General features: G+C 36.6%; 1 protein-coding gene across 3 annotated transcripts in view; it reads right to left on the bottom strand.

Moving 5' to 3' along the window:
* MNAT1 (MNAT1, CDK activating kinase assembly factor) overlaps positions 1-26372 on the bottom strand; it is a 240507-nt gene that overhangs the window by 171075 nt on the left and 43060 nt on the right. For all 3 annotated transcript variants that reach the window (XM_025392771.1, XM_025392772.1, XM_025392773.1), the window contains exons 2-3: positions 4933-5085; positions 3173-3246 (exon numbers count right to left, since the gene is read on the bottom strand). In XM_025392771.1, coding sequence (XP_025248556.1) covers positions 3173-3246; positions 4933-5085 — 227 coding nt within the window. The remainder of the gene's footprint in view (positions 1-3172; positions 3247-4932; positions 5086-26372) is intronic.

Genomic DNA, 26372 nt, shown 5'->3' with positions numbered 1-26372 from the left:
CATTTGTCTATTTTTGCTTTTGTTGTCTATGGTACTAAGGCCTCCTTAATCCAGCCTGTTTTTCAGGCCTCATTTTTAGTCACCCCTCATGTTTTATCTACCTATAACAGACTACTTGCTCATTCTCCAACATGCCCCACATTTTTCTATCTCGGTGCCTTTTTCTTTTGTTACAAATGTTTTCCTAAGCCCTTTCTATCTGGTTAACTCCTCTTCCTCTTTTAAGATCAAACTCATATGTCATCTCTTCTCTGAACTTCACCAAACCATATCTCTATTTCCCAGTTCTAGGTTAATTGCTTTATCTGTATTCCCATAGCATTTTATAAATGCCTATTTATAAGACTTATCACATTAAATTATAGTTATTAGTTAACATAATTATCTCCCCCTTTAGAGTCTGAGCTTATTGAGGACCAATACCACATATCCCCATCAATAAAGCAGTTCACATAACATAATTTAAAAACTTACTGAATTGAACTGAAGTTCAGAAAATAAACTATAAATCCAAGAGGTTACTTCCCAAAAATCATCAATATCTTTAAATAGAGTAGAACCACTCTTTAATCAACACAATGAGGATTTATAGTTGATTATTTAAATAGGTCTGTTAAAGGAGGGAAACACACACATACACCTGTCTCTCTCTTCAAATACTTTAACTTAAAACATACATAGTAAGTATATAGTCATTCTCTAACTTACTGACATACAGCAAATTCTAGCCTTTAATTAGAGTTTTGCTTCTTCCTTATATAGGCCATAATTGTCATCTATATTGTTCAGTTTCCTTTTTTGTTGTCTGTTTTTTTGGTATTTTGAGACATGGTCATGCTCTGTTGCCTAGGTTGGAGTGCAGTGGCGCAACCATGGTTCACTGTAGCCTTGGACTCCTAGACTTAAGCGATCCACCTCAGCCTCCCAAGTAGCTGGGACTACAGGCGTGTGCCACTACACCCAGCTAATTTTCTAAATTTTGGTAGAGATAGGTCTCATTATGTTGTCCAGGCTGATCTCAAACTCCTGGGCTCAAGCAATCCTCTTGCCTTGGCCTCCCAAAGTGCTGTGATTACAGGCGTGAGTCACTGTACCTGGCCAATTTCCACTTTTTAAGAAGTGACTTAAAAACCTGAGAAGCAGAATCCTTTAGAGTTTTACAAGTTTTTCCCCAACTTTACACACGATTTAACTTTAAATATTTAAATTACATATAATATTTAAATATGTATTTAATTACGTAACTACAATGACAAGTACAACTGGCATAAGAAGGTTGACAGCATTCACAATGCATTCATTATGCTGTGGTTATCAGTGAGTACATTTTATGGAAGAACTGGGGAATGTCAGTTACTTCAACGAGACAATTAAGTGGAAATTGGTTAAGAGAGTTTTCCGATACTGCAACTGAAGACAGTCCTTCATGAATATACGTAATAGCAGAATCACTTTCAAATTAAATGGTCTGAGCCACAGTTTCTATATTTTGGTAAAGAAAGCATCACATGTTGTATCCCTCTAACATCCAGACTTGCTCTTGCCTATCAATTCTAGTACCAATTATGGGCCCCATATTGTCCATACCTTCAAATTAATTTATCTTGGAGCAAGATAGATATATATATATATATATATTTTTTTTTTTTTTTAATCACAGCTCAGTCAGAACCTTAATCCCAGAATCAAGATCTCCTTGTAGTTCATCCCCTAAACCTATTCCTCACCTTCTCTGTACATCAGTTTCTTTTAGTTATCCTGACTGCCTGCTTAGAATTGTGAACATGTATTCAACTTGTACTGCAACCCCTATAATCTCCTTTCCTTTTATTGCTTGACCAGACTTTTGACTAATCACATTACCTTTAGAATACACGTAAGCTACTTTTCTTCCCAATTGCTATCCAACAGCTTGTCCTATACTTAACATCTATGTAGAGCCAGATTTCTACATACCTTCATACTTGCCCAGTTCTTGTAGATTTCTTTCTGGTTTTTCTTCTCAGTCTACACTCTAACTTTTCCACTTTGCCTTGTCACTCCCAATTCTACCATCTTTTCAGCTAAAATCCATAGTCACTCATGATGCTAAGATAACATACAAAGTGCAATGAGTATGCACAGAATGGAAAAGCAGTGGCTCTTATGGCACTGAAAGATCCCTGAGAAACCCTAAATTATGTTTTCCATATGTTTTGCTATGGCATAACAAATGAACTTAGACATATGAGAAAAGTTTCAGGTAACAGTTGAAACAAAAAGATTTTCTGGATTTTCTAGTAAAGAAATTAAAGGAATTAGAATATTTATTATTCTTTAGGAATGTGAATTTTTTAAGTTTACCATGTATTAATCTTCTAAAGAATGATTCATTTATTATAATCTTATTTTTAATAGTAAATATTGAGTACAGTTACCTATCAAGTTTGAAAGAATAAAAATGATTCTTGTTTGATCTTCATAGTCTCATTCTAATTTTCACAGTATATAACCTTTGTGTCATTTCCAAACCCGCACTTAGTAATAATTATTGCAACTTTAAAAAGCAGCATTTTTTTAAATCAATATATAACAACTTCCAAAGTTTTTAACATCTCTGAAATTTTAAGAAAACTGAAATCATTAGACAAAATCTTCCTTTTGACTAAACACATCAGAAAGAAAAGACACAAAGATTACTCCAACCTCTGATTCAAGAATAACACTGATTAATAGAATGCCACTTCAACAGTCAACTGCTTCAAAGTACTTTAAGACTACTATATCCACAGAAGCACAAATAATGATAAACATATGGCTTTAGTCACTATAAATATGGTTAATAGGAACCCCATTTTTGAAAAATCAGAATATGCTTTCCTTCATTTAAACTACTCTAACATGTTATCAACATACAGATGTATGTACCCATATAGTCTTCCTCCCCAGCTACAAAGTGTTACTACCTCTATTAAACGTATTTTTCCAGAGACAAAATATTAAATAGGTTCTTTACCTAAGTATGCCTTCAATTTGACAAACACAACTCAAGTGCAAAAGAAAGTAATTAGGTAAATGTTAGCTATCACAACTAAACCTATTAAGAGGTTTTTATGTGAGATGTTCTCCTAAGCATTTAAAAGATAAAAGCACATGGTCTTATAGGCTAGCATACATCAAATTAAAAACATACCAATTTCTTCCACTTCTTCCAGGAAGTCATTGTATTCTCTTAGACTAGGAAAATCTTCTTCCCTTTTATTGTATCTTTAAGAAAACAAAAAAATCTACATATTACATATCATTGCTTTTAATATTATCTAACTGGTTTACTTGTTCTTACCTAATTCATATATGATACAAGGAAAAGAGTTGCTTACTGTGTAAAACATCATTCTCTATTTTTTTTTTTTTTTTTTTTTTGAGAGGGAGTCTTGCTCTGTCGTCCAGGCTGGAATGCAGTGGCACAATCTTGGCTCACTGCTACCTCCACTTCCCTGGTTCAAGCAATTCTCCTGCCTCAGCCTCCTGAGTAGCTGGGATTATTACAGGCACACACCACCACATCCAGTTAATACTTTTTGTATTTCGTAAAGATGGGACTTCACCATGTTGGCCAGGCTGGTCTCAAACTCTGACCTCAAGTGATCCACCCACCTCAGCCTCCCAAAGTGCTGGGATTACAGGCATGAGCCACTGCGCCCAGCCTAAAATACTGTTTTCCTGACACCAGGTTTGTAACCAAACCAAAAATGCAATTCTTAAATTCTTATGACTACAGAGAAGTAGGATCAGGAGAAAATGGTACAATATGCAAAATCCTTGTTAAGACTTCAGGGAAAGATAAATTGGGAGCTTGAAAGATTGGAAAATGAGCTTAAGCAAGGCATATCAGCGGAAATTATGGTATTATTTACTTATAAGGGATTCACTGATTTCCAAAACACAAAAAAAAATTGAAGCGACTCCTCCATTTTTATGACATAGTCTAAAAAATGCTAGATCAAGAAAATCTTTAAATATTGTAATGTACCTGGGAAGAATCAGTAAATTGCAAGGAATTAACAATGAAAGATCAAAATCTAAGAGACTACCTTGCAGAAGTTATACAAACAATAAAAGAGCCACTAGGGGCACTGATAAAGTACCATTGGTTATGTACCTAGAAAGATGCTGCTAAAACACTGATTACCTGGGTTGAAATGTTTACTACCAAAAAGGAAAATAAATATATCAATTATTTCTTATAATAAAAGAATGGATAAAAAGAAACCCAAAACTATTAACAAAGAGTAAAAAGTAAAGCCTAAATTGTACATGAAAAAGACAGATTAATAATATATAGGTATATATACACATATATACACACATATATATACTATGCCCATATGTGTATGTATATATACATAAAAATATACATACCAAAATAAACTACAGCTAACACATGATTTTCTCTAACAGCCTTCAAACCTCAACTTAATGTTACCTCCTCAGCCCACATCTGACATCACTGACCACAGCAACACAGACCACTAACTCTATAACACTATTCTCAATCTATAATAAATAACATTTGTTTTGGTTTACCTGGTTTTTGTCTTTTTGCTATCCTGTGCTACTGTACTGTAAGTCTCATGAGGACAGAGTTCATAGCTGTTTTACTCATCACTTTGTAACTACTGCCTAACATGCATAACACAGTGTTTACACATAGTAGGTACTCAATACATGTTTATTAATCAAAAAACAAATACAAATGAATAATGAAGCCATCAATCAAGAGGCTCTTCTTTAACAAAGATAAATAATATTACTCAGTTCTCTAAGAACTTAAATGAATTTATACTTATATACCTGCTACTTGTCCATATTTATGAGGAAATAATAATCAATTACTGACATAATTGTTAAAGTCCTCTTTGTTGACTGAATCATTCGAGCAGGAATACTTACATCTTTAGTACTTTTTTCCTGATCTCAACCTCCTTATCAACAGTGGGATCTTCAAAGAGTTGTACCCTGAAGTTGCTCTTTCTAAGTGGAGTACCACACTCAGGACAGTTTCCAGCTCCTCTCACAAACAGTAAATCTACACAACTTTCACAGCTGTAAGGAGAGAAATAAAACATAACATTTAAGCCAAGGTTCAAATCTACAACACATCTGAACAGTTTGCCCCTGTGGGGGAAGGAGAGTGAGACTGGAAAACTAGTCATTGCTATTTAAAATCTTACCAAAAAACTTTCTGGAAAATGTTCATTTTCATTTGGAGCTTACTTTTCAGATATAGTTATCCCAAGTGATACCAGTTTAGTTTTACAGATCAAACAAATTTATAAATTAAAATAAATTGAGTGAGAAACTAGGAAGAAGAGCAGGATAGGGAGAAGTGGAAGAGCATGTAAAAGGCTAGTGTATGGTCACCTCCATCCCCAGTCCCAATATCATCCTTAGACCTGGGCAAGAACAGCCTCTTCCAGGGGCCTGCACTTTAGAGAGTCCTGTATACCCCAAGCACTAAAACAGATGTTTTTTCTTCCTTTCCTTGTAAGAACATTTTTGAAAGTTCTGTAATCAACTGAGCAAATGATAATTACAAGAAAGAGGTGCCAGCTGAATGAGGCCCCGCTGGCCAGAGGATAAAGAACTCTGAGTGCTCTAGTATGTATGACAGAGAAAATGAACACAACTTCTGCAATAAGAAATCCTAGAAAGAGTGGCTGCTTATAAAAGCTTTATTCCGTTAAAGTTCGTTGCCCCAAATAAAGCAAACTGAATACCCAGGCAAGCCAGGTTTCCCAGATACCTGCATCCCCTTTTCTGGTAGTGCAACATTAAGAAGGGCTTACAACTTCCTAGAAGACTTGAGTTGAAAAAACAATGAACTGGAGAGGCAAACTTCCCTGTAACCAGATTCCTGGAGACTTGGCGGGATCTGCTAATACACTGTTTTAGATGGGTCTAGGTACCACCACAATCATCCCAGCCCTGCCCCAACAGATCCATACTACGACTCAATCAGGCAGGTTACAAGGATGGATGGGAGGAGACAGCAGTTCCTTTAGCCTCTGGGTCTTGAGGGTATAGGCTGCTGGCAACCCAAGATGCTGTGTAGGAAATCAGGCTGGGCCAAGGATGTGGCTTGATTTACAACTTTTAAATATTCAAATGTTTTGATAAATATTTACACATTTGTAGTCCTCCAGGTATATAATCTTGCTCAATTCCATATGTGTTAGGGCCACATTGTCCTAATTACTCCTTTTGTTAGCAATATCTGACATCATCTTATTTATTTCTGTGTTCTGTCTCTCAGACAAGGAAGTACAGTATATTTCTTAAGGACAGAATGTTGCCTATCTTGTTCTCTATCTCCAGTGCCTAACACTAATTACTCAATAAATAAACTTCACAGAACAAAAAAAATGAACACAAGACAAAGGGAAAAAGAGAAATTCTAATGAATAGGGAAGAGTTGATTTCTCCTGAGTATGTATTTAACTTACAGAATAAGCTAAATAAGAAGAGTAATAAGAAAAATAAGAATTTTTAAGATTACTAGTAAAATACTAACATTGATCTTTATATGTATACATACACACACACACACACACACACACATATATATATATATTTTTTCTTTTTTGAGAATGCAGTGATGTTATCACAGCTCTCTGTAGCCTTGCCTTCCCAGATTCAGGCAGTCTTCCCACATCAGCCTCCTCAGTAGCTGGGATCACAAGCACACGCCATCACGCTCTGCTAACTTTTTAATTTTTTTTGTAGAGACGGGGACTCCCTATGTTGCTCAGGCTTGTCTCTTAACTCCTGGGCTCAAGTGATTCTCCTGCTTTGACCTCCCAAGTTTCTGGGATTATAGGCATGAGCCACCACCCCTGGCCTATATTTCTATCTTAATAGTGTCACTAAAAAATAACAGGGAAAAATTCCAAAGATCATAGTGCCATTAGCAAGATCAACTAAACCCCAGATAAACCACTTTGGACTTAGGAAGTTTCAGAGTGGTGCATTTCCACTACTCTTTGTGGTTACAGGAAATTAAACCCATGCACGGAAGGTGAAAACAGGCACACTTTATAACTATACTAACTAAAGATATTTATAAGCAAGCAGCTATCCAAAATATTCAAAATTATAGAGTCATAAATAACATTATATATCTCAAGGTCTTGGAGATTAGACTCAATCATTTAGTCAGCAAGGTAATATAGAACATTAATATATCTAAAAGTCACATTGTATATTAGACATAATATATTATTTGTTTCCAAAATCAGTTGTACATCTCTACTTTTTATAATCTGCCTTAAGCCATAATAATTTAAACAGTATTAAAATTTTTTATTGCAGTTTATTTTCCTATGTAACATTTTCCGTTTCTAATTTTAACTGTGGAAAGAATATTTTTTCTTTAAAACTCATAAAATACAGAATTATATAGAAAAATAATTCAAAGTTCTACTTCATTGTGTTCTATATCTCACTTTCCACGGGTAATATGCTACTGTTGAGTTTAGTGTTTGTGTGGCCACATCTTTTTCTACATATTTACAAAATATATATATGAAAACTGATCATTAAAAAAAGAACAGGCCATGTATGGTTGCTCATGCCTATAATCCCAGTGCTTTGAGAGGGCAAAGCAGGAAGATAGCTTGAGCCCAAGAATATAAGACTAGCCTAGGCCGGGCGCGGTGGCTCAAGCCTGTAATCCCAGCACTTTGGGAGGCCGAGGCGGGTGGATCATGAGGTCAGGAGATCGAGACCATCCTGGCTAACATGGTGAAACCCCGTCTCTACTAAAAATACAAAAAACTAGCCAGGCGTGGTGGCGGGCGCCTGTAGTCCCAGCTACTCGGAGGCTGAGGCAGGAGAATGGCGTGAACCTGGGAGGCGGAGCTTGCAGTGAGCCGAGATCGCGCCACTGCACTCCAGCCTGGGTGACACAGCGCGAGACTCCGTCTCAAAAAAAAAAAAAAAAAAAAAAGAATATAAGACTAGCCTAGACAACATGGCTAGATCCCTCTCTCTACAAAAAATAAAAATTAAAAAAAAATCAGCCAGATGTGATGGTGCATGCCTATAGTCCTAGCTACTCAGGAGGCTGAGGCAGGAAAATCACTTGAGCCCAGGAGTTCAAGGTTACTGTCAGCTGTGATCGGCCACTGCACTCTAGCCTGTGTGACAAAGCAAGACCTATGTCCAAAAATAAATAAATAAATACATAAAATAAAGAACAGGAGAGGTAGGCTGTGTGCAGTGGCTCACACGTATAATCCCATCACTTTGGGAGGCCAAGGCAGGCAGATCACTTGAGCCCAGGAGTTTGAGACTGGCCTGGGCAACATGGCAAAACCTCGTTCCTACAAAAAAAAAAAAAAAAAAATTAGCCAGGCATGGTGGTACACACTTGTAGTCCCAGCTACTCAGGAGGCTGAGATGGGAGGATCACCCAAGCCCAGGAGGTAGAGGCTGCAGTGTGCTGTGGTCATGCCAGTGAACTCCAGTCTGGGCAACAGAGCAAGATTCTGTTTCAAAACAAAAAAAAAAAAGAAGAAGAAGAAGTAGTAGTTGATAATTGCTAGCTCATTTTATCTGGCAACAAAGCAACCAAAACAGCAGTATATGGGCAATCTTTTGCCTCTAAGAGTGCAAGGAAGTTTTTCAAATAAAATTTTATATTCTGCAGAAAACAGAAAAATCTGGTGAAGAAGCCCAAATTTTCAGTCATTATCCATTTCCAAAAACATTTTTATGGTTTTTGTTTTTAAAAGTCAGAATGGTACTCATCCTTTTTCTCTCTGAATGACTTATTTTTAGCAGATTTTATTTTATCAAGAATATTCTCGTCAAAATTTTAGTCAATTGATCGCTTTATTTTTAAAGAGCAACTACATTCCATGTAGAATTTCAAATATTATAAAAACATACTGACTTAAAAAAGTATTCATAAATACAAAAAATAGCCGGGCAAGATGGCGGGCGCCTGTAGTCCCAGCTACTCGGGAGGCTGAGGCCGGAGAATGGCATGAACCCGGGAGGCGGAGCTTGCAGTGAGCTGAGATCTGGCCACTGCACTCCAGCCTGGGCTACAGAGCGAGACTCCGTCTCAAAAAAAAAAAAAAAAAAAAGTATTCATAGTTTGTCAAAAACTCTATACTTAAGACTTTCTGTGAAGTAACCTAGTTTTATCAGCACTTTCCATTCTTCATTAGCTCCTGGGCTTTTAAAAACGAAACAGAAACCTACGGTCTTCAAAGATGAAAAACAAGTAATAACATTGTTAAAGAAAAATTTTATTTTTACAACAAATTCTTCCTTAAGCCCATTTGCATTAAATTCTATAAGAAAGAAGCAGGATATTATTTTTAGAAAATTTTCCTCACAAAATATGTTGCCTAACTTGTCTATACAATAATATATTGATTGAAGTGCCATATCTTTGAACATTAAAACATTAGAAACCTAAATTCAACTAAATTTGACAAAAATCTCTGCTCTAACTGAATTGTAGAAATTTGAGGTAGAAATGACCTAAATGATCACCAGTTAATTAAAATATTATCAACATACAATAATGAAATGCGTTTAAGTATTCATGGAAAACACATGAAAAAAATAACACCTGGTGCATTTTAGAAAAGGCAATTTACAAATAGACTTTGTTCCAATAGTTTGCTTATAAATAAGCTGCTTGGAACTCAAAATACATTTTTCCCAAATAAACTATTTATATGTGATGGTTAGGGTTTTCAACTAAACTGGCCCAAAGAAGATGAACAAAATATTAGACATTTTCTTTTCTTATTTTTCTCTCCTTCCCAACCTCCACCATGAGTTGATGATATCAGCTTTCAAGTGGGAAATAAACTGGAATTTAAAAAGAATATTCTACAAGTTTTGGTCCCCAGAAAGTAACCAATTGAAATCTTTACCTTAAAAAGGTTTGAGATTTTCTTAAAGCTCAGATATTTGCAATTTTTAAAAACTTATGATCTCAAAATGAATAACTTTTGATAGAAGGGGTATACAATCTTAACAAAAGTAGAGACTTACTTATTGGCATACATGAATTTCAAGCCAATTAGCCATGGGATCCAGTTAACTTTGTCTACGATAATAATTTCTCATTTATCTCAGCAACTAAAATAGGAGTGTGTTACATTTACTTATGTGGCATACTCAATTTAAACTTTGAAATATTTGCTGTTAAATTTCCTCATCAGTCCTTTCATACCTTTAGGCTAAATTGCTATGAATCACTTGATACCTAAAAGGGAATTCAGAATCTATGTACTCCAAATCCTGAGAAAAAATTCATAAACTACCTCCTCAACAAAGTGCTTTTGGAATATGAAGCAAAAGAATTCATCCACAGGTAGAGAAGTGATGGCCTAGGAGCAGGTATTAAAACATTATGAAGAGACAGTGGACTTTCAGAAGAAAAGATGTTGCCCTCAAAATTTTAAAAAGCATGTTTACCCATTTTTTCATTATCTTAGAACTCAAAATTAATGTCTAATCAATCTTCTGTTGACTATTATCATTTAGCATAGCAATTTTCAACTAACAAGCAAATAATATAAGGTACAAATTCAAATAGTATATTTAAGTCCATTCTGAGTCAGAAAAACAGAGCTATGTAAAAACAAATATTTGTAGGCAAGGGAAAAGGAAAGAGTTAATAATTAAATAAAGCTGTGCCAGAAAAACACACTTTCAAAAAAAAGGGTTTGTATCCTCCTGACAGACAGCAAGGACCACGGAATCTATCCAGTTTTCCTTTTTGCCCCTTTGCCAGAAAACTCCTAAGCCAAATTTAAATCCTTTATGGAATAATACTATATTTTCTAGAAGGAGGTTGGAAATATATGAAGGAACATAGAAAGAAAATGACATTCATTAGGGTTTTTGCAATGTAGGTATTATTTTCCTTACTACATAGATGAGGGCACTAGGCATGGAGAAGTCGAATAACTGGCTTAAAATCATATAGCTAGTAAAAATTCACCATTATCCTGTGAATCCCATATACCTGAGACAGGACTCAGTCAATTTAGGAAGTTTATTTTGCCAAAGTTAAGGACACACCCTCAGGAGGTCCTGATGACATGTTCCCAAGTGGTCAAGTACAGCTTGCTTTTATACATTTTATATTGATAATCATGATATAGATTTTATATTAATAATATGTGTAAGATGTACATCGGTTCAGTCCAGTAAAGTGGGACAAGTCGAAGTGGGGGCTTCCAGGTTAGAAGTAGATGAGAGACAAAAGGTTGGATTCTTTTGAGTCCTTGATCAGCCTTCCACTGAATACACAATTTAGTCTGGCTCAGTGAATCTGCATTTTTACATAAACAATAGGGCAGAGGAAGCAATCAGAGATCCATTTGTCTCAGATGAGCATCAGAGGAATGACTTTCAATAGCATGGGAGGCAGGTTTGCACTAAGCAGTTCCCAGCTTGACTTTTCCCTTTAGCTTAGTGATTTGGGGGTCCCCAGGATTTATTTTCCTGTCACAGTCCTCTTCATACTCTACATTTTATCCTTCAATCTTATTCTTACAATTTTTACAATGACCTATGAAAATAATCATCCTAAGTATCTATTTCTAGCCTAAAAATCTCTCCTAAATTCCTATTACACACTGCCTACTGCACAATTACTCTTTGATATACCACAAGTTACCTCAAACTCAACATACTCAAAACCAATATTCTTCTGTCTGTGGCAGATACACCAACTTTGTGCATAAACATTCACATACTATGGTGAAAACAGAAAAAAAAAAGAAAAAGAAACAAGTAACTCTATTACAAAAGCATACTTTGAATACTATCATAAGCTTTCAGCCAATGAGCAACAGCTCAACAAATTATACTACATACTCCTAGTCAGCATATGTTAATAACACATCATACTCCAAATGCTCTAAGCCAAGAACATTTTCTGAAATATGTGGACTACTCTTCTGTAGTCATTATTTCTGCCACTGATGAATAGTTTTATCCTGGAATAGCTAAAAAGGGTGTGCATGTGATGGTGCTGGATGTTAAGATTTAAGACATTAGAGGCTCAAAGCCCCTTCAGGGATACGGTTGAGGAAACAAGGTAAAACATAACTTAGAAATTGGGAGGGAAAAGTCTGTCTGACTTTATGAAGGGCTTCAGAAATAATACTGCAGACTGGGAGAACTGACAATTACAGGCATGCCTCATTTTATTGCGAATTGCCTTACTGGGCTTTGCAGATATTTCATTTTTTACAAATTGAAGATTTGTGGCAACGCTACCATGGAATGAGTCTATCAGCACCATTTTCCAACAGCATGTGCTTACTTCATGTCTCTGTTTCACATTTTGGTAATTCTCACAATATTTCAAACATTTTCACTATAGTTATATCTGTCATGGTGTTATGTGATCAGTGATCTTTCGTGTTACCATTTTAATTGTTTCAGGGCACCATGAAAAGCACCCATATAAGACAGCAAACTCAATAAATGTTGTATGTACTCGAACTGCTTCACCAACTGACTGTTCCTCCATCTCTCTCCCTCTTCTCAGACCCCCAGTCCTTGAGACACAACAATATTTAAATTAGGCCAATTAATAACCCTACAATGAACTCTTAGGTGTTCAAGTGGAAAAAAAAAAAAAACAGTCACAGGTTTCTCACTTTAAATCAAAAGACAGAAATGACCAAGCTTCCTGAGGAGGGTGTGTCATAAGCTGAGACAGCCCAAAAGCTAGGCCAACTGCACCAGTTAGCCAAGTCATGAATGCAAAGGAAAAGTCCTTGAAGGAAATTAAAAGCACTGTGCCAATGAACACACAATGTTAAGAAAGAAAGCAAAACAGTCTTATCATTCATACAGAGAAAGTTTCAGTGGTCTAGATAAAAGATCAAACCAGCCACAACATTCCCTTAAACCAAAACCTAATCCAGATTCTAACCCCTAACTCTCTTCAATCCTGTGAAGGCTGAGAAAGGTGAGGAAGTTGCAGAAGAAAAGTCTGAAGCTAGCAGAGGTTGGTTCATGAAATTCAAGGAAAGATGCTGTTTCCATAACATAAAAGTGCACGGTGAAGCAGCAAGTGCTGATATGGAGGCTTCAGCAAGTTATCCCTAAGATCTATCTAAGATAATGATGAAGGTGGCTACACTGAAAAACAGACTTTTCAATGTAGATGAAACATCCTTCTATTGGAAGATGCCATCTAGGACTTCCATAGCTACAGAGCAGAAGCCAATGCCTGGTTTCAAAGCTTCAAAGGCAAGGCTGTCTTTTCAGGAGCTAGTGCAGCTGATGACTAAATTGAAATCAATGCTCATTTGTCATTTTGGAAAATCATAAAGCCCTTAAATATTATGCTAAATCTATACTGCCTGTGTTCTAAAAAATGGAAGAATAAAGCCTGAATGATGGCACATCTATTTACAGCATGGTTTGCTTAATATTTGAACCCACTGTTGAGACCTATTGCTCAGAAAAAGATTCCTTCCAAAATGTTACTGCTCATTGACAATGAAACTGGTCACCTAAGACCTCTGATGGATATGTGCAAGGACATGAATGTTGTTCTCATGCCTGCTAAAGAGTGACATCCATTCAAAAGCCCATGGGTCAAGGAGTAATTTTGACATTGAAGTCTTGTTATTTAAGTAATACATGTCATAATGCTGTAGCTGCTACAAACAATGATTCTTCTGATAGATCTGGGCAAAGCAAATTCAAAACCTTTTGGAAAGGATTCACCATTCTAGATGCCATTAAGAACATGTGTGGTTCAGGAGAAAAGGTAAAAAATATTAACATTAAAAGGCATTTGGAATAGGTTGATTCCAATCCTCACAGATGACTTTTAGGGTCTGACTTCAGTAGAGAAAGTAACTGCAGATATGGCAGAAACAGCAAGAGAACTAGAAATTAGAAGTGGAGCCTGAAGATGTGACTGAATTGCTACAATCTCGTGATCAAACTTGAACAAATGAGGAGTTTTGGCTTCTTAGGGATGATTCTTGAGATAGAATCTACTCCTGGTGAAGATGCTGTGAACACTGTTGAAATGACCACAAGAGATTCAGAAATAGCATATACAATTAGTTGATAAAGCTGTGGCAAGGTTTGGGATTGATTCCAATTTTGAGAGAAATTTTACAGTAAGTAAATGTTATCAAACAGCATCATGTGCTCCAGGGAAATCTTTCGTGAAAGGAAGAGTCAATAAATGCAACAAACTTCATTGTCTCATTTTAAGAAATCGCCAAGGCCACCCCAACCTTCAGCAACCACTATCCTGATCGGTCAGAAGCCATCAACATCTGGGCAAGACCTTCTACCAGCAAAAAGATTATAGTCGCTTTCGAAGGCTCAGATGATTGTTAGCAATTTTTAGCAGTAAAGTATATTTTAATTAAGGTATGCACACTTTTTTGAGTCATATTGATATTGTACACTTAATATACTACAGTATAGTGTAAACATAACTTTTATACGCACTAAGAAACCAAAAAGTTTGTGTGACACACTTTATTGTGCTACTCGCTTTATTGTGCTATTTGTTTCATTATGACATTTGCTTTACTGTGGTGGTCAGAAACCAAACCAGCAATATCTCTGAGGTATGTTTGTATATGAGTAATAAGGGAAAGTACCATGGCCACAGGAGCATTCAGGACTTTAGAGACTTGAAAGAATGATGTCCCACTAAACCAAGCTAGCATCTCCATAGAGACCTTTACAATTCTACCTTGGGGAAAGGAAGGGCAAATTCAACTAATACTCTGATTTCCATTAATGCAGGTCCTGCACTAAATAAGGCATGTCTTTACTTCCACCGTGATTCAAAGGAGCTAAAAATACATGTACCTAAGTATGTCCAAAAAGAATGTCAGCAATTACCTGAAAAGGCTACTATTAAAATGTTTCTCCCTTTTCCAAATCGGTATCTATAGATGCCAGATAGTCTTCATTTATTTCAACCAAAACATACAACAGACTCAACACAGAAGCAGTGTGAGAATCTAGTTTTCTTCTCTTAAGCCAACCATTTTAAAAAGATTTGCAAAAATGTAAAACAATGCTACTCATCTCATAAAATTTTTTTGTTTTGGAAAATATAGTTATGTTTCATAAAAATATATTGTTTGTGGTAACATGTAATAGGTTTATAATTTTTGATGAATAAATGAAGATTTCAAAGTTTATGAATTTTAATTCCTAATATTATAAATGTTAACAGATATAACTTTCATAAATAAGAGGTCTTGAGGGTCATCAATAACTTCTAAAATTACAAAAGTTACTAACACCAAAGTCTGAGAACCACTGTTACATGTGACCAATAAAAGATTACTTATAATGAACAAATGAACTCAAAGGAATGCAATCATAATTTAAGTGTTCCCCAAACTACCCAAGCCATTAAGATTTTCTCATTTATTAGTACTGAGTAAAATATTTTTTAGATTTTCCACTGTTTCTATTGTTCTAGCTCTCTCTTCATTTCTTATTTTGCTTTTCTACCTCTTTCTCTTGATTAGATATGCTACATGTTTGTCTAAGTTGTATAAAGGCCCTTTTAAAGAATCACTATAAAGAACCTCGAATTTCATAATTTTTTGTGTGTTTTCCAATTTACTAATTTCTACTTTTCTATTATTTATTTTATTCAATTTTTCTTAATTACATTTTGTTTCTATTTCTTGGAGTTTAACACTGGGTTTATTTTCATTATTTCACTCTTCATATCCACAACAGAGTTTGTACTTTTCTACTATTTTTAAGAGGCCATTAAAAAATACATATAATCCACTTTTTAGCTATTTCTTCTAGGTCTACATTTATCAAGCATCCATTATTATGACCTTTTAAATAGAATAAAAATAACAACTAGTCAAGATGTTATTTCTATTCATTAGCTCCTCAAATATTTAAGCTAAACAGTTGGCTACCCTCTCAGTACTATGTCAGGTGCCTTGTCAAATGCAAAGCTGAACCCTCAAATGTTTGATGAGTACAAGAATATACATTCTTGTGAATGAATTCAAAAACAGTTGATACTAGCAAATACTTATAGATTGATTATATAAGCTATACAAAGCAAATTATGAGAATAAACTATCATCTCTTACCTCAACAACGGAAAATTCCAGAAAATCCATATGTGGGGCTATTAAGGCAAGAACTGTATTTGTTTTATGACAAGGAATGCTTAACTCAAGGTGAAATAGTTCTAAAAATACAATGTTCTCATTTTTGTTTTCTTGAAAGCAAAGTATATCAATGTTTGCTCAACATTTGCTAATATTTTCAATTAATCATTTTAAATCCCTAATAAACACTAGGGAAAATCAATTAATAAAATAACAGACAAGTTTGACACCCATTCCCCAGATTGTTTCAAAACCTAAGTCATATTTGTAATATTTTTATTTTTCTGATTAGTAAGGACATTTTTTAATTACACTGATAAAGAGGGGGAAATGGAAACCTTTTAACAAATCAAATGGCCACCCAACAATCAACTTAATTAAATGAGTTACTACATATAAAAGAACTTAAATCAGTTCCCGATTACACAGTAGATGTTCAAGGAGTGCTAGCTGGTTGGGCGTGGTGGCTCACACCTGTAATCCCAGCACTTTGGGAGGCCAAGGCAGGAGGATCACCTGAGGTCAGGGGTTTGAGACCAGCCTGTCCAACATAGTGAAATCCCATCTCCACTAAAAATACAAAAATTATCTGGGTGTGGTGATACACACCTGTAGTCCCAGCTACTCAGAGGCTGAGACACAAGAATTGCTTGAACTTGGGAGCCAGAGGTTGCAGTGAGCTGAGATCACACCACTGTATTCCAGCCTAATCAACAGAGTTGAGACTCGGTCTCAAAAAAAAAAAGGTGTTAGCTATAGCTACACATTTATCAAGTCCTTTCCACCTGACCAAAGAATTCTTACACTGTCCAGAAACTAACTGTAAAAAGAATATTTTCGTTGCCTGGCGTGGTGGCTCATGCCTGTAATCCCAGCACTTTGGGAAGCTGAGGTGGGTGGATCACAAAGTCAGGAGTTCGAGACCAGCCTGGCCAACATGTAGAAAACCCATCTCTACTAAAAATACAAAAATTAGCCAGGCACAGTGGCAGGCGCCTGTAATCCTGGGAGGCTGAGGCAGGCAACCTGCTTGAACCTGGGAGGCGGAGGTTGCAGTAACTCTGTCTTGCAGTGGGGGAGGGCAGGAATATGCTCACCCTGGTGTGGTGGCTCACATCTATAATCCCAACACTTTGGAAGGCCGCAGCAGGAGGATCATTTAAGTCCAGGAGTTCAAGACCAGCCTGAGCAACATAGCAAGACCTTCATCCCTATTTTTAAAAAAAAAATGTTTTCAGTTAGCTGGGTGGCTGGGCGTGGTGGCTCATGCCTGTAATCTCAGCACTTTGGGAGGCAGAGGCGGGTGGATCACCTGAGGTCAGGAGTTTGAGACTAGCCTGGCCAACATGGCAAAACCTCGCCTCTATTAAAAATACAAAAAAAACTTAGCCAGGCGTGGTGGCACGTACCTGTAATCCCAGCTACTAGGGAGGCTGAGGCAGGAGAATGGCTTGAACCAGGAGGCGGAGGTTGCAGTGAGCTGAGATCGTGTCACTGCACTCCAGCTTGGGCGACAGAGCAAGACTCCATCTCAAAATAAATAAATAAAATAAAAAATAAAAGTAAATTAGCTGGGCACAGTGGCCTGTAGTCCCAGCTACTTGGGAGGCTGAAGTGCAAGGATCGCTTGAGCCCAAGAGGTCGGAGCTGCAGTTAGCTGTGATCGCGCCACTGCACTCCACCCTGGGTGACAGAGTGAGACCCCATCTCAAAAAATATGTATATATTTTGCTCTTTATTTAAAAGTAAAACTAAAAACAATTACATCTAGAAAAAAATTTTTTTAATCTCAAATGCTAAGCATTACTTCTGATGCTAAGAGTTCTTGAGCTATTATAGAAAAGACTTACAGAAAATATATGAGCAGAAGTTCCAGAATACGGGAGGGTAAGTTTACTAACTCCATTAATAAACACCAGCTTAGTGATTTGTTTAATTATTTACGTGTAGCCAACAGAATTTACAAAAAAAAAAAAAAAAACCCTGGACCAAGAATACAAATATCTACGTAATCAGATCTCAGAATGAAGAAGAAAACCTCAAGTAAGGTTAGAGCTATTACCTGGGTTTATATTATCAAAACTTTGAAAGAAGATTTCTTTCTTTCAAAAAGATATCATAGCTAAACAAAACCATTGCTTACCTTCAAGAATTTTACGATTTCTCAAAAAAAAAAAAAAAAAAAGAAAAAAGAAAAAGAAAAAGAATTTTACGATAACCAGGCCGAGCGCAGTGGCTCACACCTGTGATCCCAGCACTTTGGGGGGCCAAGGTAGGTGGATCACGAGGTCAGGAGTTCATGACCAACCTGGCCAATATGGTGAAACCCCATCTCTACTAATAATACAAAAATTAGCCAGAAATTAGCCAGGTGCAGTAGCGGGTGCCTGTAATCCCAGCTACTTGGGAGGCTGAGGCAGGAGAATCACTTGAACCCAGGATGTGGAGATTGCATTGAGCCGAGATTGCACTACTGCACTCTAGCCTAGGCAACAAAGCAAGACTCTGTCTCAAAAAAAAAAAAAAAAAAAGAAATTAAAGAATTTAAGATAACCAAAGGTCAGGAAGGGAAGCAAGGGATGAAGAGAGGTTAATGGGTACAAATATATATATACTTACAAGAAATAAGACCTGGTGTCCAATAGATTATCAGTAGGGTGACTATAATTAACATTAATCAATTATAAATATTAGAATAGTTAGAAGAGAATAATTCAAATGTTCCTAGCATAAAGAAGAGATAAATATTTAAGGTGATGGACATCCCAATTACCTTGATTTGATTATATAAATGTATCAAATTATCACATGTACCTGAAAAATGTTTAAATACATATCAATAACATCTAAATTTTTAATTTAAAATAAATTTGAGGCCTGCTCACTGCTGTTTTGAAATTAATTACAAGATAATTCACATATCAATAGTGATCCTTTCCCCTTCCAATATGAAGCATTATTTTCATTAATTTATTTATTTTTTTTTTTTAGAGACAGGGTCTTACTTTGTTGCCCAGGCTAAAGAGGAGAGGTGCAACCATAGCTCACTATAAACGTTGAACTCCTGGGCTCAGGCAATCTTCCTGCCTCAGCTTCCCAAGTAGCTAGTACTATAGCCATGGGCCACCACACTCAGCTAATTTTTTTTTTCTTTTTGTAGATAGGGGTTCTTGCTATGTTACCCTGGCTGGCCTCAAACCCCTGGCCTTAAGTGATCCTCCCACCTTGGCTTTTCAAAGTGCTGGGATTACAGACATGAGACATTGCACTGGACCTAAAGCATTATTTTTATAACAACAACAACAAAAAAAAAATGCTTTGTGGAAGATGTCCTGTACACTTTCTTAAGGAGATGCAAAATTTACTACTTATTCTGCATAAACGCCAGTTAATAATATGCTATCATATGCAATATTCTAAACACTGGATACTTCACAGGTAATCTATTATATCTAATTTTACAGACAAAAAAGGTATAAATGTTATAGATTTATTTAATATTTTCATATTTTTTCAAATGTACTTATATTCACTTATTTTGTGAAATATCCAGAATAGGTAAATTCATAGAGACAGTAAGTAGACTAATTGTTGCCAGGGGTCAGAGGGAGGAAAGAATGGGGAATAACCATTTAATGGAGATGGAGTTTCCTTCTGTGGCAATAAAATGCCACTGAACTGTTCACTTTAAAATGGCTAATTTTGGGTTGGGTGCAGTGGCTCACACCTGTAATCCCTAACACTTCAGGAGGCCGAGGCAAGAGAATCACTTGAGCCCAGGAGTTCAAGTGCAGCTGCAGTGAAGCATGATCATGCCACTGCACTCCAGTCTGGGCAAGACAGTGAGATCCTGTCTCTAAAAAAAAAAAAATAAGATAAATAATAAATAAATAAAAATGGTTCATTTTATGTAATATGAATTCACTTCAATTTTTTTAGAAAAACATTTAAAAAGCAAAGTTATACACTCTTAGTTTAAGATCAAGTTTTATGTATTCACTTATGATTTTCGACAAAGCAAAAAACCTGGATTCTTACTCTAATATTTGCTTGCTGCAGGCGACAAACATCTTTTGGTTGCCTCCCCAATATCTAAACAACCCTTCCCCTGTTAGACTACAAACTTCCCAATCATGCATTTTGGGTAGCTTTGATCCCACCCCCAAATCAAGAACTGGGCACTGACTGGTTTAAGCCAATCAATGAATGTCATCTGATTGCCATGGTTGGTTCAGAGATGAGCAGGCAATCAAATAGGCACCATTTAGATATGAGGAGATATTTGCTGAGACTATCTGGGGTAAAAAGCTTTCTCTCATTTCCTTCATTCCTGTAAGAGAAAGCATCCATTTTGTTTATCTAGAAGGATCTCTAGAACTCCAAACTTAGAAAGACAGCACTCTGAAGAGGATGGAGAAGGAAGTCAAGAAATAGAAAATGAAACAATGGTAACATTACTGAACTACTACATCTGGCCTCACTTGAAGATCACCCTATCTACGGCTGTACTTTTCAGTGAGTCAATAAGTTCTTCAAAATAGTTTGAGTTGAACTTCTATTAGTTGTAAACAGAAGCACCCAAAAATATATACTACCTATACAAGACCTTTGGAAAACTACCTCTCTGTCTTCAATTACCTTACCCATAAAAGCAATAACAATCTCTGAATTCAGTCTTTTCCGAAGATGTTATTAAAATGAGAAGACAAGTGAAAACAATGAAAAACTACCTACATGTCCTATGATCGTGTCATGGAAGCTTTTTATTCTAGAATGTACTTCTTTAAATTATAAATTCAGCATTTACCACATAAAAGTTGGTCTTTTTACTAAAGGCAATGCTTTTGCTCTAGAATAAATTCCTTAAAAAGATAATTCTATCATTGAGCACATAAAAGTTAGTATTCTTACTAAAGACATAATCATGTAATTAGACTCTACACTGGTAATGAGAAGATGAGGTTTCTATCCCAGTCCTGTGTCTTATCACATTGGTACTTTGAGAAAGTCAAATTCTCATTTATAACATATATAAGGTTTTTTCCAAGTTTGATAATTCTAGATACCTCAAGTACATAAAAACATCTTACCTATAATGTGCTCCCACAATTTGAACTAATATTATATAATGATCTACAGTTGCCCTACTTTTATCTAAAATATGCAAAGTAATCCCTCCCCACAAAAAAAAGCTGATTTTCCCACTGGATATTTAAAACAGGTTCTAAGCCAGGTACAGTGGTTTGTGCCTATAGTCCCAGCTACTGGAGCAAATAAGGCAGGAGGATTACTTGAGCCCAGGACTTTGAGTCCAGCCTAAGTAACATTATGAGACCCCATCTTAAAAATTAAAAAAACAGATTCTACTTATTCACATTGGTTTTGTTACTCTATCACTGCTTAATAGCTATAATCCTTAAATGGTCCATAATTTATTCTTCTTTTTTGCAAATGAAACCATGTCAAAAAACTAAAGGACTAAATAAATCTGAAAATAGTCTATTTTCTTTGGACGTTAGATATGCTAATAGCCAATCAGAGAATCTGGTCAAGACTGATTTATTCCAGAAGCTACAACATCTGTTTTGACAACCATCACTCTCATTATTTAAACAAAAGTCATATTAAAAAGAAAATCACCCCAGTGCAGTAGCTCACACCTGTAACCCCAGCACTTTGGGAGGCCAAGCTGGGAGGATCACTTGAGGCCAGGAGTTTGGGACCAGCCTGGGCAACATAGCAAGGCCCCATCCCTACAAAAAAATAAAAAATAAATACAAAAATTAGGCAAGCATGGTGGCACATGCCTGTGGTCCTATCAATTGAGGAGGCTGAGGCAGGAGGATTGCTTGAGCCCAGGAGTTCAAGGCTGTAGTGGGCTGTGATCATGCCACCGCACTCCAGCCTCAGTGACAGAGCAAAACCCAATCTCTAAAATACATTTTTTTTTTTTTTTTTTAGAAAAAAGAAAATTAGGCCGGGCGCGGTGGCTCACGCCTATAATCTCAGCACTTTGGGAGGCCAAGACGGGCGGATCACGGGGTCTCTAACATGGTGAAACCCCGTCTCTACTAAAAATACAAAAAATTAGCCGGGTGCGGTGGCGGGCGCCTGTAGTCCCAGCTACATGGCAGGCTGAGGCAGGAGAATGGCGTGAACCCGGGAGGCGGAGCTTGCAGTGAGCCGAGATCGCGCCACTGCACTCCAGCCTGGGCGACAGAGCAAGACTCCGTCTCAAAAAAAAAAAAAAGAAAGAAAGAAAGAAACTTAGGCCGGGTGCAGTGGCTCACACCTGTAATCCCAGCACTTTGGGAAGGCGAGGCGGGCGGATCACCTGAGGTCAAGAGTTCAAGACCATCCTGACCAACACGGAGAGAAACCCCATCTCTACCAAAAATACAAAATTAGCCGGGCATGGTGGTACATGGCTGTAATCCCAGCTACTCGGGAGGCTGAGGCAGGAGAATGGCTTGAACCCAGGAGGCAGAGGTTGCAGTGAGCCGAGATCACGCCATTGCACTGCAGCCTGGGCGACAAGAGCAAAACTCAGTCTCAAAAAAAAAAAGGAAAAGAAAAAGAAAAACAATTATAGACTGAAAAAGAAAATCCAGACTAAAAGTAGTAGACAAGTTTATACTTCTTCGCTTCCCTTCCTGAGACAGTGTCTCACTCTGTCCCCAGGCTGGAGTACAGAGGCACGATCAAAGCTCATTGCAGCCTTGACCTCCCAGGCTCAGAGGACAATCCCACCTCAGCCTCCTGGGTAGCTGGGACTACAGGCATGCATCAACATGGCTAATTTTTTTCTGTAGAGACAGGGTTTCACCATGTTGCCCAGAATGGTCTCTATCTCCTGGGCTCAGGAGGTCCACTTGCTCCGGCCTCCCAGAGTGCTGGAATAATAGGCATGAGCCGCCACACCCAGTCGTAGTTTGTACTTCTTTAAACGCTTTTTTCCAGCATGTAGTTTGATTGGTTTCCAAGTTCCAGAAAGGAATAATTAGGCCAGGCACGGTGGCTCACACCTGTAATCCCAGCACTTTGGGAGGCCGAGGCTGGTGGATCACCTGAGCTCAGGAGTTCAAGACAAGCCTGGCCAGCATGGTGAAACCTCGTCTCTACTAAAAATACAAAAATCAGCCAGGTGTGGTGGCACGTACCTGTAATCCCATCTACTCAGCAGGCTAAGGCAGGAGAATCGCTTGAACCCGGCAGGCGGAGGCTGCAGTGAGCTGAGACTGAGCCGCTGCACTCCAGCCTAGGCAACAGAGCGAGACTCCATCTCCAAAAAAAAAAAAAAAAAGGAATAATTATTAAATTATGTATTTAAAATTAAATTTTTATTAAACTATATTATACTTATTTGCATTTTAATTATTAGCATTATTACTTTCAAAGACCAGAGGCATTAAGACCATAAGCAAAGGTATAAATATCTTAATTCCTTTAATACCCAACATATACCATTGTTCAGTGAAGTGATACAGACCAGATGTAGTGATTTTGTAAAATAGTTTTTATTTTTATTTTTATTTTCTTTTAGAGACACAGTCTCATTCTGTCACCCAGGCTGGAGTGCAATGATGCAAACATATCTCACTGCAGGCTCAAACTCCTGGGCTCAAGCAATCCTCCTGCCTCAACCTTTCAATTAGCTGAGACTACGGGTGCACGCCATCATGTGCAGCAATTTTTTTTTTTTTTTTTTTCTGGAGAGATGAGGTCTCTATTTTGCCCAGGGCGGCCTGAAACTCCTAGGGTTAAGTGATCCTCCTACCTCGGCCTCTCAAAATGCTGAGATTAAAGTCATGAGCCACCACACCTGGCTGTGAAATGGCTTTTACATAAAATAATCTCATTTAAAAAGTTCACAATCTTTTTTTTTTTTTTTGAGACGGAGTCTTGCTCTCTCACCCAGGCTGGAGTGCAGTGGCATGATCTCCGCTCACTGCAAGCTCCACCTCCTGGGTTAACACCATTCTCCTGCTTCAGCCTCCCAAGTAGCTGAGACTACAGGCACATGCCACTACGCCTGGCTAATTTTTTGTATTTTTAGTAGAGACGGGGTTTCACCATATTAGCCAGGATGGTCTCGATCTCCTGACCTCGTGATCTGCCAGCCTCAGCCTCCCAAAGTGCTGGGATCATAGGCGTAAGCCACTGCGCCTGGCTATATTCTCATTTTTAAAGTCATTAAGACTTTATATTTTACTTTAAAATATACTTAAATGTATAGAAAAATTCTACCATAAAGCATTGTTTAAAGAGGCTCAACAAATCACACAAATTGTTAATTTTTTTTTTCCCAAATAGAAATCATATGTTTCAACACAACTGACGTTTATCAGTTTAACTTTTTCATGTCATTTATAATTACAAACTTTATATATGGCATAGATTTTTCCTCGATACTTTAATTCCATCAAGAATATTATAACATGTTATATTATAGGAATATTATATAGAAGGCTCTGTGACAGATGGTGTTGGTAATACAAAGTTTAATGACAAGGTCCCTTGGGACTTCTTCAAAACATATAATACAGTAATTTTGCCCAGTGAAAATTTTCAACATTCTAAAAGCACTGAAGAAAAAAATATATATACACCAAAGTTATTAAAAGAGAAAAAAAAAGCATTGATACAATGCTTTTAAAAACATACATTTAAAACCACGTACATAGACATTTTGCTACAAACTTTGTTTCTTAATCTAAAGAAAGTTTCTCATACCAAAAATAAAGCACAGCTTTGCTGGTAATAATACATTCTTTCGAATTCGTACCAACATATGGTATGTGTTATTATAACAAAGTAAGAGACTATGCTACTTTGAAGGCACATATCTTTGCTTCTAAAAAGCTTAAAATTCTACATAAAGACTATGATTTAAAAATAAAAGCTGCACTAAATATGATTTTCTCCTTTTTACAGGTAGCAAGACAAAATGACCTGTCCAGGTCATAGTTTAAGTACAGGCCAGAAATCTGTCACCTAATCTCTAGGAATCTCTCTACCAACTGAATAGAATGTTACAGGTCTAGGCAAACCCCACAGCTTCAGAACCAGGAGATCTGTGTTATTTATCTGCGGTTCTGGAGTATTCAAATCAACAGGTCTTATTAGAAAGCTTAGATCCATTTGACAATGAATGATTAGGTTTATGTTACTCTATGGCAAATCTAAGGGTCATACCAAAGTCATTATCATCACCTACAAACATCTACTATGGATTTGTTGTAAGTAGTAAATCCATCTAATGAAGTATGAAATATAAAGCCATACTATAAAGAAGTATAAGATTTTATCCCTGCCTTCAGGGATGTATTATCTAGTTAGGAAAGAACACATCCATAAAACAACAGAACAAAATTATGTCTGCTAAGTGTTAATATAACTGGTAAATTCATTCCTGAGCAATTACTTATTGAGCAACTGAGAGGGAGCAGAGCATAGTGGCTAAGGGCACAGACTCTGAATCCAGTTTGCCTGCTTTTCCTCATTTAAATTATTAACTCTCTCTGTGCCTCTGTTTCCTTGTGAGAAACAAAAAGAATACCTACATGGGGTAAAAACCTAGCTTTCAGAGCTGATGACATTTACATTAGTTAATACAGGTAAAATGTTTAGAAATATACCAGACACATAGTACACTCTCAATAAACATTAGCCATTAGAAATATTACTTAATACAAGGAATACCCAGTAAGGACCAGATTTCAAAGGAGCCAGTAACAAGGATTACAACTGTTAAAGGATTCAAGAAATAGGTTGAATTGAGCTGGGCCATCAAAAATGTGCTGACTTTGAAATACAAAAGAAAGATGACATTCCAGGCAGAGATCACCAAAAAAAAAAAAAAAAAAAAAAAAAAAAGCTATCAATACTCACAATGTATATATGGAACAATAAATACAACATTTTGACAAAAAAAAACAGTTCACATAAGATGGTCTTCTCACCCTTTTCTACCACAGTATTCTTAAATGATAAAGAATGAACTTCCTGGAAAATTGGGGAAATGGCCTCAAATGGTCCCCCATAAGCTCAACATGTCTTCAAATTGTATCACATTTTAGCTTAAAAATTCATGAAAGTTCTATTTGACTCCATAATTCAAACAGCCTTATTTCATTGAAAAATGTCCTCAAATAGTTACTAGTTATTCGATTACTCAATCTTTTTCATATTCTTTAGGTAAAATTGACA

The sequence above is a fragment of the Theropithecus gelada genome, chromosome 7b, assembly GCF_003255815.1.
Source record: "Theropithecus gelada isolate Dixy chromosome 7b, Tgel_1.0, whole genome shotgun sequence".
NCBI classification, from domain to species: domain Eukaryota; kingdom Metazoa; phylum Chordata; class Mammalia; order Primates; family Cercopithecidae; genus Theropithecus; species Theropithecus gelada.
Note: the sequence above shows the minus strand (reverse complement) of the source record. Positions and strands in the feature narration are given on the sequence as shown.